This window comes from Engraulis encrasicolus, chromosome 12 (genome assembly GCF_034702125.1).
Source record: "Engraulis encrasicolus isolate BLACKSEA-1 chromosome 12, IST_EnEncr_1.0, whole genome shotgun sequence".
NCBI lineage: Eukaryota > Metazoa > Chordata > Actinopteri > Clupeiformes > Engraulidae > Engraulis > Engraulis encrasicolus.
In genome coordinates this window covers 22,906,110-22,919,383 of record NC_085868.1, presented here as the reverse complement: position 1 = coordinate 22,919,383, position 13,274 = coordinate 22,906,110, and the positions used below count along the sequence as shown (strand labels likewise).

General features: G+C 40.9%; 1 protein-coding gene across 1 annotated transcript; it reads left to right on the top strand.

Annotated features, from left to right (window-relative positions):
- Positions 1 to 623: 623 nt before the first annotated feature.
- On the top strand, positions 624 to 12,238 carry LOC134459495 (uncharacterized). The gene is made up of 3 exons (XM_063211860.1): positions 624 to 627; positions 2,966 to 3,658; positions 12,186 to 12,238. Exons 1-3 carry the CDS (start codon positions 624 to 626, stop codon positions 12,236 to 12,238), a joined length of 750 nt encoding a protein of 249 aa, XP_063067930.1.
- The last annotated feature ends 1,036 nt before the right edge of the window (positions 12,239 to 13,274 follow it).

The following is a 13,274-nucleotide window of genomic DNA, read 5'->3' as shown; positions in this document are numbered from 1 at the left end:
TACACCAATGAGTCAGTAATATTACACTAATAAATGCCGTGGCGTTCACCGATAGCGGTTACTATTTTTAGTCGCGTGCCGCGATTGTAGCTAGGTACGTATCTAAGTGGTCCCGTGCCATAGAATATTTTGTATTAGGCACGCGGAAGACTTGTTATTGCAGCTGCATAGATTGTAGGCTACATATCTAACCGACAGATACCAATAAAATACCATTCAGGCTACAAATGTAAGCTATACTTACCTTGTGAGTTATGTCTCGTCAAAACATCCTTAGAGGACCATACAAAAAGTGGCTGAGACACGACCAATGTCCGGTCCCACGTCAGACGCTGTCAAATCGTAAACAACAGGTAGGGCATACCTAGGCCTATTTGACACAGTAGGCATAACATGACTAGCCTAGACATCCTAGGCCTACTTAGCCTATCAAAAATCAATGACTTGACCTGTCACGCAGCTTATATCTAGTGAAATGTAAAATAAAAGTAAAAAAAATTAAGACATAAAAAGCTAGGGCATGTATTCCATATTATCACAGCTTGCTGTCCTTTTCCTTAGGGTGAATTGGACACCACTGACTATACTGTATCATCATTGGATGACACTGATGACAATGACTCATGGGTTAGTCTTTCTTATTTTGCCTGTTTTACAGTCACAATGAGCAGCCCTACCTATCAAATGAGAAGTTGAATCAATCGTTGCGGTTGAATAGGCTAAAGCACCAGAACACCCTAACACTGTAAATTCCCTTTAGGATTACATGGACGCTGACCCATTTGGACTTGATGGCCCCAGTCAATCGACTAGTGATCTGGAAGAGGTAGCCAAAAATGTTGATCTTATTGATAAGGTGAAACAGTATGGCAATTATTTAATATTTTAAAAAGTTGACTGCAGTGACTAAAACAATCTTGTGTATTTTAAGGGTTACACAGGACAAATAGGCCTAGGCCTTGGCCTAGATAATGAAAACAACGAAAACGTGGTTAGTAGCCAGAATTAATTGCATCCTATTAATATCCTATGTTGATTACAGTAAAAAAAAAAAAAAAAAAAAAAAAAACAGAACACTATCAAATGAGAAGTTGAATCAATGGGTCGTTGCAGTTGAATATGCTAAAGCACCGTAACTCCCTAACATTGTAAATTCCCTTTAAGAAGTTTACTGCAGTGACTGAAAAAAACAATCTTGTGTATTTCAAGGGCTACACAGGGCTACAAATTGATGATGAAGATGCCGAAAGCGTGGTTAGTATTCATTGCATCCTATAATAGCCTTTTTGATCAGTATGGTGACTTGTTGTTGCAGACCTACTGACCTAGGCCTAAGTGTGACATATTTTTCTCTGCCTTGGCCAAATCTTGTAAATCACTGTCACATGATTTGTAATCTCATTGTCTTAATTTAAATATTTTAAGGTGCCCAACGGTGTTTCAGAAGCCTCTCATTATTATGAGTCAGAGGAAGAGGTTAGTTTGATGTAGACATACAGTAAATATAAAGATACTGAAAAATATTTTTTTTCTCAGCTGATTCTACTCTAGTAGAGGAGGCCTGCTTTAACCATGATTTTTTATTTATTTATGAACTATTCTTTTTTTAATATTCAAGGACTACTCAAATCAATCTGAAGACGACGACATGGTTAGTTGTATTACTATTACTATTAATAAAAAAAGCTCATATTCATTGGAATCAGAAAAGCTATGTTTGATATGCCCAGATGCCCAACATTGGCGTGCCTACCCATATTACAACTACAAGCTGAGACACCTATGTTTCTTGTGGCCTTATTTGAGGCAACACTGCAGATTCCATGTAGAGTTTGACATCATGGCAGCCTAAATGTTTGATAATATAGTGTCTAATGGAAAATGACAATAGTTTTCATAATCCCCCCAAAATTGAACGAAATTACACAAGGAACTCAATATTAAACATTTTTTTTCTTTTTAAAATTATCTTCTTGACCAAAGGAATATCTTGACTGTGCTGGTGAAACTCCACACAATGAAACTGAGACAGACGCTGGAAAAAAGGTCAGTTTAGGTTATGTATCAACAAGAATAAAATAATCTAAAAGTATCTACAGTTATGAATCTGATTGAAATTATTTTGTTTTGCAGAATGGAGAACCAATTTATGAAGGAGCATCGGTGTCAAAAGGGCAATGCCTTTTAGCTATAATGCTCTTTGTACTACGACACCACCTTACTCGATCTGCCCTGACTGACCTACTTGGTCTCATAAATTTACTAGTACCCGATTTAGTTCCAGCATCAAATTACCTTTTTAAGAAACTCCTTGGAAACCCAAAATTGTCATACACAACAAATTTCTTTTGCGGAGACTGCCAAAATACCATAAACAGTCAAGATGCCTCCTGCTCCCACTGTGGATGGACATTTAATGAATGTGAGAGTTTAAAAAAGGGTCAATTCTTTTTGTCCATATCTATCAGAGACCTTCTGATGGACACATTGCACAATCATGGTGTGGAATTGGAAACCAAAAACCACGCCTCAGACAAAATTAGTGATATAACACACGGGAGAAAATATCAACATTTAGTTCAAGATGAAAAATTAAATTCGGATGATTTGACTTTGTCCTGGAATTGTGATGGTATACCAATTTTTAATTCATCAAATTTTTCCCTTTGGCCACTTCAATTTACAATTAATGAATTACCTTTCAAACAAAGAAAACAAAACGTAATGGTTTCAGCTATTTGGTTTGGTGCCCAAAAACCCCGGATTGACACATTTCTGAGCCCTTTTGTCAATGAGTGCAGAGATCTGGTTAAAAATCCTATACAGTGGATCGACAGCGCTGGCATATGCCATATATCTAGAGTATTTGCGCTTGTGTGTTCATCTGATGCTATAGCAAGGGCAATTCTCAGAAACTGTAAGCAGTTTAATGGTAAATTTGGCTGTGACTGGTGCTTGCATCCAGGAGAGGTAGTAGAAAAGGGAAGAGGATTTGTCAGGTCTTACTTTTACAAGGAACATGCAGAAAGAACTCACAGCCAGTTTAAAAGTAATGCCACTGAAGCATACCATACAACAACTGTAAAACATGGAGTCAAGGGATTGTCGATTCTTCTTCTACTACCATTATTTGATATTGTTTCAGGTTTTATCCCTGACTACATGCACTGTGTCTTATTAGGAGTTTGTAGACAAATGGTGGGTCTCTGGATGGACACGTGTAACCATACAGAACCATGGTATATTGGACGGAAAATCCGACTCTTTGACAAAAAACTCCTCAGTGTCAAACCACCAACGGAAATAACACGGTCTCCCAGGTCGATTGTTAATAGAAAGTTTTGGAAGGCATCTGAATGGCGGGCATTTTTGTTGTATTATGCATTCTATGTACTTCCTGGGATTCTCCCACCGCCTTATTTGGAGCATTTTCTTCTACTGTCCTGTAGTATTCATTTACTATTACAACAGTCAATTTCAATCAGTGACATAAAAAAGGCTGAAACCACATTGGTTTCATTTGTCAAAAAAATGGAACTGTTGTATGGAAGAGAAAATGTTTCCTTTAATGTTCATCAGCTCACACATTTATCAACTAGTGTTTGGAATTGGGGACCTCTTTGGTCAACCTCAGCCTTCACATTTGAGTCAAACAATGGTTATCTAAAAACTTTATTTAATGGTACCCAATTTGTCCCACAACAGGTTGTTGAAGTTTTTTTGTTGTGGCGAGACATCCCAAAGCGGCTTGATGAACTTTGTTTCCAGCCAGAGTCAGACTTTGGAAAATTTGTTTGCAGCATCACTGGAATGAATCCTCTTCAAGGACTTCCATCTTTTAAAACTGTTGGTAAACCAAGTCAAATGCACCTGACAGCTTCAATGGAAATCGCAATAGAAAATCTTACCCAAGCACCAGTATTAAATAAGTATGCAAAGTCCTATGACCGTTTCATTTTTGGTTATGTTATGTATCATACTGCACAATACAAAAGAATACTGAAACGGGACAACACATTTGTGAAAATAAAGGACACTTATGCACAGTTATTACATTTGTTAATTACCAAGATAAACTGTGTGTGCCAGTCTGAATGTTCATGTTCACCAACACCCATTATAATTGTACAAATATATTCTGTAATGAATACTCCACTTGTGATCTCATCAACAAATGTGACCAAAACAGCCAAGACCAGGCACACTAAAGCCTACTTTTTACATGATTTAGTTGGCAAATGTGTGCATATAGATGGGTGGATGGTTTCACTTCCAAATAAATTTGAAACAGATTAACTGTCGTTTGAAATTATAAATCCCCTGTTAACTATATCAATGTTCATGTTGAGTAAAACTGTAAATCTCTGTCAATCAACAGCAATAAACTGTTTAGATGTACAAATGCCTTGGTTAAAATATGTATTCATGTCTCTTTTTCTAGTGATTTATGCCTATCTAAACAAACCCTCAAGGTTAAGTTATATTTATAAAAAAAAAGATGCTAGTCGAGCCCGCGAAAATACCCTTACCAAAAAGAATAGTATTGTTAGGCCTATAGTAATAGCAGTAATAGCTATAGTAACTATAGAAATAGTTGTATGTAGTAATCCCATAGAAACACTATACCAATCCTATAGGAATCTTAGGCCTACATTTTGGGACATTTTACTATAGGGTAAGATTATCACAAAGGTATAGGCCTACTATAGAACACTACAGGAATATCATAAAGCTTCACTATAGAAATATTACAAAGATGAAATGTACTATAGAGGTATTACAGAACACTATAAACATATTATAGATTACTATAGATATCCTATAGTTTTCCTGTAGTTGTTTTTCGTAAGGGCACTTCTCTTGTGAATACATGTTATTGTTCTAAAGTATGTTAGTATAAGTAGATAGCCTATGTCTTCTGAAAGAGTTTTCATATGTCCTATTCGAAAATAAATGTATGTCAGTGTACAAGCCGTAAAAAAATGCTGTGTTAATTCAAAACGTAGCATACTCCGGGACCAAATACTACTCTAGAAGATTTTAAATCATCTTTCTAAGTGTTTGATTAACATTGCATGCAATTACGATTGCATTACGTGCATGCAGTAATTATTTATGTGTCCTTGTTTTGTGAGGGAACATACACGTGTCTTATCTGAAGATAAATGTTGCCTCCATGGCTAATAGGATGTTTAAGTGTACATAAATGTTGTGAATGAACTTTCATAGCCATATGAAATATGTCGCATGGGAAAATAAACCCCACGTTGCCATGGGGCCTCCATGTAACAGCCTAAAAGAGCAGCAGTCAGGAATACTGATATAGGGATGTTATTCCCAAATATTTTTTCACCCGTCATGGCTATCTGAAAGTGGAGTGTGCTTATTGCTCTCGGAGGGACAGCTATGCAATTTGATTTTTGGCAGATACCCATGAAATTACCCAGCATGCATGCCGTCTGCTGCCCTCTGTGCAGCTTCGCCCTTGTCGCCTCTCTCTCTCTCTCTCTCTCTCTCTCTCTCTCTCTCTCTCTCTCTCTCTCTCTCTCTCTCTCTCTCTACTCTCGTCTGTCCAAACAGACCTTTCAGCTCAGATCCAATCCAGCTGCCAGGGCTTCAGGTCATAACAGGTTCCTGATATTTCTATTTCCCCCCATTGGTGACGTGTTTATTTGCCTTTTCTTTTGTCTTAAAGGTGAGTCAGCGTAGTAGTATTATTATATTTCTTGCTGCCGTCTGAAACGGGACGGACGGATGTTGTTTCAGGGAAAAGTCACAACAAAGTCCTTCATATACCGTACCTTGCACTGTTGATAAGATCAATGACCCCAAACTTTTGTTTTCTGAGCTACAGTCCCATAAGTACAAATACATCTTTCAGGTCAGGGCATCCAAGGAATGGCCCTCATAGGGGGCCGACTTTTTGTCTGCAAGAAGTTTGGCATGAAAATATAGTGCTTGTGTGGCTACATGCGTGTGTGTGTGTGTGTGTGTGTGTGTGTGTGTGTGTGTATGTGCATGCGTGCGAGCGCATGCACGTGTGTGTGTGTTTCCCCGACCTACGCTGAGTGATTTATTTGCAGTTGTGTTTTAAATGAACTGGAAACAGGGGTCTCGTGCTAATAGGAAAACTCACATACCATCTGCCAAAGCCTACTCTGAATGAGAAGTGGCTTTAGTGTTAACTCAAATACAAAAGCCACTTGAAATGAAAGCCTAGACTTTTGGTTGGACAGGATTCAAATTAATTTGGCCAGAGAAGAAAAGACTGTTGGTCCGCAATGTATGTGTCTTTTTATTGTTTTTCCCCTCAAATAATACTGTACCCGGGTTTGGACTAATAGACCCCCTTTCGAAAAACCCTCTGGGGATTTTTCCAAGAATGACCATACCCCCTTCTGAATGGATTTACAACACCTCATATGGCGATTTTTCTTTAGACCAAAAAAAAAAGAACCACCAAGAAGTCAGGCTGTTAGACAATCATTGTACAGGAATTCCCTTAATTGAGATCCTTTGCAGCTCACAGGGGCCATGCCAGGGTTAACAACACAGCAATTAAACCTCTTTTCTTTCAAACGAACAGCCTGAAATAGAAACAGCATAATGAGACGAAGCACACCACAATGTCAAAAAAAAAAACAACGAGCGGAAGGGTTGGGCCAAAAATAAAGGAAGAAGAGAAGAGAAGAGAGGAGTGCTGTAAGGAAGATGTCTTAAACTCGACGGACGCCTCTATTTCGGGGACATGTTTTGCAGTCTCCTCGGTGGCTTTGAACTCACATCGGTGGAGACAGATGCCTATACTGCCCAGCCCTGTGGGGCTGTAAATTCAATTGTGTGTGGAGAGAAGACGACATCTCTTCCCCTCTTAGCCCCCTTGTCAGTATGGGTCACCGCTTGCCTCTGTGTGTGTGTGTGTGTGTGCGTGCGTGCGTGCGTGCGTGTGTGCGTGCGTGTGTGTGTGTGTGTGTGTGTGTGTGTGTGTGTGTGTGTGTGTGTGTGTGTGTGTGTGTGTGCGTGTGTGTGTTTTTGTCTGTGCATGTTTCCATTACACCTCAGGTTTTACATATGGGAGGATCAAAAGACCCTGCAAGCAGGCGAACGTACAGGCGGACATACATGCAGGGAGGCAGGCGAGCGGACGGACATACAGGGCTCCTCCACGGCCTTCCCTTCCTTTCTGGGTTTCCATATCATGCGGAGCGCAATGGTGACCATGGCGCCACACATACACACACACACACAGACACACACACAGACACATACACAAACACGCACGCACGTACGCATGCACTCACGCACGCGCGCACACACACACACACACACACACACACACACACACACACACACACACACACACACACACACACACACACACACACACACACCAGAGTGCCACTTCCTCTGCTAGTTCCTGTACTGCTGATCCAACTCCCAGAAGAGTGTTACTGCAACCGTTCAGAGGGAGGTTTGTTTTCTTTACTGCCTCGTTATGAAGATAAAAATGCCAACGCCCGTACGTATGCTTGTTTTCATGTGTCCACAGTTCATTAAATCATCAAAAAGGGGGGGGGGATGCTTTAGTTCAAGAACATGAGAAAGTGTTTAAAAGTCCAGAAAAAAAATCCAGACAGCATGATCGATTTCTGCATTAAAAAAACTCTTCTCTTTCTGTCTTTTCTTTCTTTTTCTTCTTTTTCATTTTATTTCTGTGTTGTTTGGTATGAAATCCAGACATATTTGCTTACACACACTGAAACTAAAGCAAGTCTCCTCTAATTATGGAGAGTCCAGGTTTGCTTGGACGCGACACTGCCTGCACGTGAAGAGCTGGCAGCTTTCCCTGCAGTACACACATGGCATGGCTGAAACTCAAGCCAGTCTCTGCATAGGAATAGTGGGGGTTAGAGGATAAAATAGAATAGTGGGCAACCGATTCCCCCCTTGATTTTAATTACTTGTGTGTGCCCCTGTACCAAAGTTATTTGGTTGTTCCTTGTGAGTCGATTAAGTTGAGGTGTTTGCGGAAAACCAGGCCTGTGGGCGATGTCTGAATATGAATGTGGTTGTTGAATTCATTTTCATTACAGGATAGAATAGAATAGAATAGAATAGAATAGAATAGAAGAGCATAGCATTTAAAATAGAGTGACCCATTTCCTCCATGACTTTATTTATGTGGAACCTTGTACCAAAGTTGGTTGTTCTTTGAGAGAGAAGGTAAATTATTTAGGTTGACTTAGTTTGAGGTGTTTGTAAAAAAAGAAAGAGTCTATTGCCGATGTCTTCAGATGTACTGTATGTGACCGTTGAATTCATTTTCACTATGGTGTCCTATTTAGGCAGGACCTTTGGCACACATAACAGTGCACCGTCACTCAGTAGAGAACATGAGCCAGGCACTGACTCCAACTGTATGTGCCTGCCATGGAGAAATGCATATTAGCCTTGTGCAGAAACTTTCAAGACAGGTAGAAATGGGCTCAAACCACATTAAGAATGAATGTATCCATACAGTACGTATATCCATGATATTGTTAAGAGTATGCAGTTGAACTTGAAAGAGTGATTTATTCTGTTCTTATTCCACGTTCCGGTCTTTAAGATCTTTGGACTTTGTGTGTCTTATGTTTGGGTATTATATTATAGAAAATCTTATATATTTTGGTCTTTGACATTTTCATATTGCCATAAGGAATTGATCAAATATCAACGCAGAATCTTTGCACTCTTTTTTTGTCTTTGCGAATAGTGATTCACTACAGATGATCCATGATGAGTGTATTACAGCTTAGCAAAGCAAAGGCCTGAAATGGCAGGTCGTGAAAGTTTTAAGTGTGATGGATAAACCAGACTTGCCTTTCACCTCCTCAATAGTCACCTTAACACAAAGGCAGGTCATCGGAGGAATGTGCCGAGGAGCACGTCGGACTCATAAAGCGCGCAGGAGGACAATCGCGGGGCTTTGACCTAATCTACGCATGGAAGGAAGTTAGATTTGCATCCCTCCTAGGTGCGTTTATGACATTCCCAAGAGGTCATAACGACACCTATTGGTACGCTCCACTCCCACAGCAGGGGATCCATACAAGAACAATTAGAAAGTATGGATTTTACACACCTCACCTGAACCCCAACCCTAATTATATATTTACACACACAATTAAATGTACACTCAGTGGTGCCGATGAATGAGTCTATTCTCTTTAAGTTAAAGCAACAATTTAAGAGCTTCTGTTTTCAATGCAGAAATCCTTTCACGTCCTGTGTTTTTTTGTCTGGACAAACACTTCTAATGATCTGATTAAAGTGTTTGTTTTTTTTTCTTCAGCGCAAGGAAGGAAGTTCAATTAGCAGCACCCCTCCTTGGTGTATATGATGATATGCTCCAAATAGAGAGCGGTATGGACTAGAAGGTCCACAACTACATTTAATGTATAACACAAAATGTCTGGTAGCTCAAAAAAAGTCGCAGTATCTTCTTTAAGTATTTTGTTGGGTGCTCTTGGATGAAGGGGATCAGTTCAATTAAAAAAAGGGAAAAATCCAGGTGAAAAGAGGAAGTCCATTAAAAAGCCTTTATTGTCATATAGGGCTAAAACATGATTAAAACAGCCAACATGTTTTGACCGCACTGGTCTTCATCGTCTTTGTCGACAAAGCCCTAATGAAGACCAGTGCGGTCGAAACATGTTGGCTTTTTTAATCATGTTTTAGCCCTATGACAATAAAGGCTTTTTAATGGACTTCCTCTTTTTCACCTGGAGTTGCCTGGATGTTTCCCTTTTTTGAATTACATTTAATGTATGTTTAACTCCAACAGTTTGAGTCACATGAAAATCAGAAGAGTATAGCTGCCATACAGTAGGGCAACAGTAGTCAGCTTATTTAGCGAAAGCGAAAGCCGAAAAGCAAAACTCCAACTGGGGAACTCCAACTCCCATTGTCATCTCCAAAAATTCTGTGCTCCTGGACACGGATGCTAAGGACACGAAATCCGTGTCCAGGAGCACGGATTTTGCCTAAATTCTGTGCTCCTGGACACAGAATTGTTTTCCGTGCTCCTGGACACGGAATTGTTTTCCGTTCTCCTGGACACGGAATTGCTTTCTATAGGCTATTACCACAGCACTGTGTAACTCTATCATTACACCAAATGCTAATTCTACACAAAATAATGCTATAGCAATTTAAGTTGTGCCCTGACCAAAACATTCCCTAACCTTAACCTGTCATTAAAGACATATTTTTGAGAAATATCTTTTCTAGTTGGTTGCTAGGCTATCAAATTCATATAACGAATGAAAGAAAACTAGCTGTGTCCAGACCAAAACAATCCCTAACCCTATCCTGTCAGTATGAAATGTTTTTTTTAGAGAAAAAATATTTGAAATTAGAAAAATCCTGAGAAAAAACAAGACTGTGGAAACATAGAGCTGTGGGAGTAGCCTATAGAGAGAGCACTTCTCTGTGTCTATCACGGAAAACAATTCCGTGCCCAGGCAAAATCCTGGCTCCTGGACAGGGATTGTGTGCCCTTAACATCCGTGTCTAGGAGCACAGAATTTTTGGAGATCATGTTGCAGCGCCACAGCACACAAGTGTTCACTGCACACTGCACACAACAAAATTGCATGTATGCCTCACCCGTGCAAGGGGGCAGCCCCCAATGGCGCCCCAGGGGGGCAGTGCGGCGGGACTGTACCATGCTCAGGGTACCTCAGTCATGGAGGAGGATGGAGGAGAGCACTGGTTAATTACTCCCTCCACCAACCTGGCAGGTCAGGAGTCGATCCAGCAACCTTTGGGATACCAGTCTGAAGTTCTAACCACTTACCCATGACTGCCCATGAACAAGTAATGTTTAGTAGACTAAAACATTAGTGTTCAACTTTCTAATTCTTTTTTTTTGTTTTGTTTGATACATTGCACTGCCTCTGTATGTGTCTGCCTCTGCGTGTATGAAATGTGTTGAATGTCAGAATCTGGCATTGCCTTTTCTCAACCATTGTAGTTGACATGACATACAATATGTTATTGCAGATGATTGACTGCATTTTTGCGCTAAAGCATCGTGTGAAGAGGTTGTGTTTTGAAACCATAAAGCTTTTGTCATTTGTGTCATTGCGTCAGGTCTTTTCCTAAAGAAACACTTGGCTCCACGACTCTGATTTTTTTAAGGAACGACATTGTTTTGTATGAATCATGACTCATGTCTCACAGCTTTTCAGATAAGTTCTAGCCCGTGTGAAAACACGACGAGAGAACCTGTCATCTCCGACGAGCAGATAAAATGTTGCCCTTAGCAACAACAATGAATATGTCTTACGTTCCTGGGTTTCAGGCGATTCGGCTTGGTGCCAAGCACAAAACTCAATCTCTAGGGTGTTGTACGTGTTGTTCCACATATCTACACTTCCCAGACACTTTTTGGCTTCGAGCATGAATCTCTCTCTCTCTCTCTCTCTCCCCCCTCTCTCTCTTTCTCTCTCTCCCTCTCTCTCTGTGATACACATGCACACACACACACACACACACACACACACACACACACACACACACACACACACACACACACACACACACACACACACACACACACACACACACACACACACACTCTTTCTCGCTCTCTCTTTCCCTCTCTCCCCCTCTCTCTCTCCCTCTCTCCCTCTCTCTCTCTCTCTCTCTCTCTCTCTCTCTCTCTTGGGAGCAGTCCTTGCGTGCTGCATATTTGTCATTGTAAAGTGGTGATGGGACTATGGGATCAGGTTTAAGGTTGTGCTTGTGCTTATCCATTTCACTCTCTGCATTTGGTCTCGCTTCAGCAGTGACGTTCCCACAATTCACTCCATTCTTCTCCGCATCGGGGCTCAATTGAAATGAATGCGAATGAATTTCTATGGGCCGTGAAGTGCTGTTCAGTAGTGACATCCAATAAGGATCTGTGAAGCTGGTACTGCACAGCTCCGTATCAGATTCGTTTTAAGAGGCTGTTGTTGGCAGAGGTTCCTGTGTGACTTTGCAAATCGAGAATAATCTGCACTGATCCACAATAGCTGTATTCATAACAAAAAAATGCATCAATGACACACCACATTACACCACAAGTTACATTCTAAAATTATACCTGTACGTCAAGTTTGATACTCTATAAAGCAATGTATACTCTGTTTCATCAGCTAACATCTCGTATTTCAAGCCCCTGCAAGCCCGGGGACACGCTGGAGTGTGAATGGCACAAAGGTGTGTGTGTGCGTGCGTGCGCGCGCGCGCGTGTGTGTGCGCGCGTGTGTGTGTGCGCGCGTGTGTGTTCGTACGTACATGTGTGCATGGCCATGTGGGTGTGTGTAGCCTTAGCATGTGTGTGCATGCGTGTGTATGTGTGTGTGTGCATGCGTGCATGCCTGTGTGTGTGCATGTGTGGGTGTTATGATGTACAGTGTATGATGTACAGTGTATGTGTGTGTGTGTGTGTGTGTGTATGTGTGTTTGAGTGTGTGTGTATGTGTGTGCACGTGCATGTGTGGGCGTGTTACAGGGATGGAAATAAACACCCGTCCACCTGCTAATGACGGGTAAATTTCAGTGGTGACTGGTAAATTTTTCAACCCACCAGTCACTGTTACTGGTAAAAACAGTGAGTGACTGGTTGATTTTGACATCTACCTGCCACCGTGACTGATGGGGAAAAAACTTAAGTTCCACCGCTGGCGTGTTATAACGTACATGTCTGTGTGTGGGTGTTATGATGATGAATGGCGTTTGCATGGCCCTCAGTCAGGACAGGGGGTCTCTGGTGAGGAGGGCCTCAGAGGCGCTGTGTGGAGTGCCAGCAGACAGTAATGGATGGACCTCTGTGGGGCCCTATTAGCTGGTGTTATTAATTACCGTGGCTGTAGCTATAGCCGTGATGTAGCCTAGCGCATGACTGAAGGCAGCTCAGCTACGCTCATTTACCTCCTTGGCTGAGGAGAAATAACACTGTTACAGTATATCACTCCTGTGTCTCTTTGTCTTTGTCTTTGGACCTGTCTCTGTGTCAGTGTCTGACTTTCATTTTTTTTTTGCTGGAAGGCCAACATATGTAAAAATAAACAAATTAATGAATGGACCAGCTCAAAATGTGGGCAATGAATAGGCCTATATAATCTATGAAAGTTTAACATTATTAGTCATTTTTTCATGATATTCTAATAATGTGGCTTGGAGATGTGTATGTTTTTGAGGGGAAGATAGGCCTACAGTCAGAGACAGAAAGACAAAGTGAA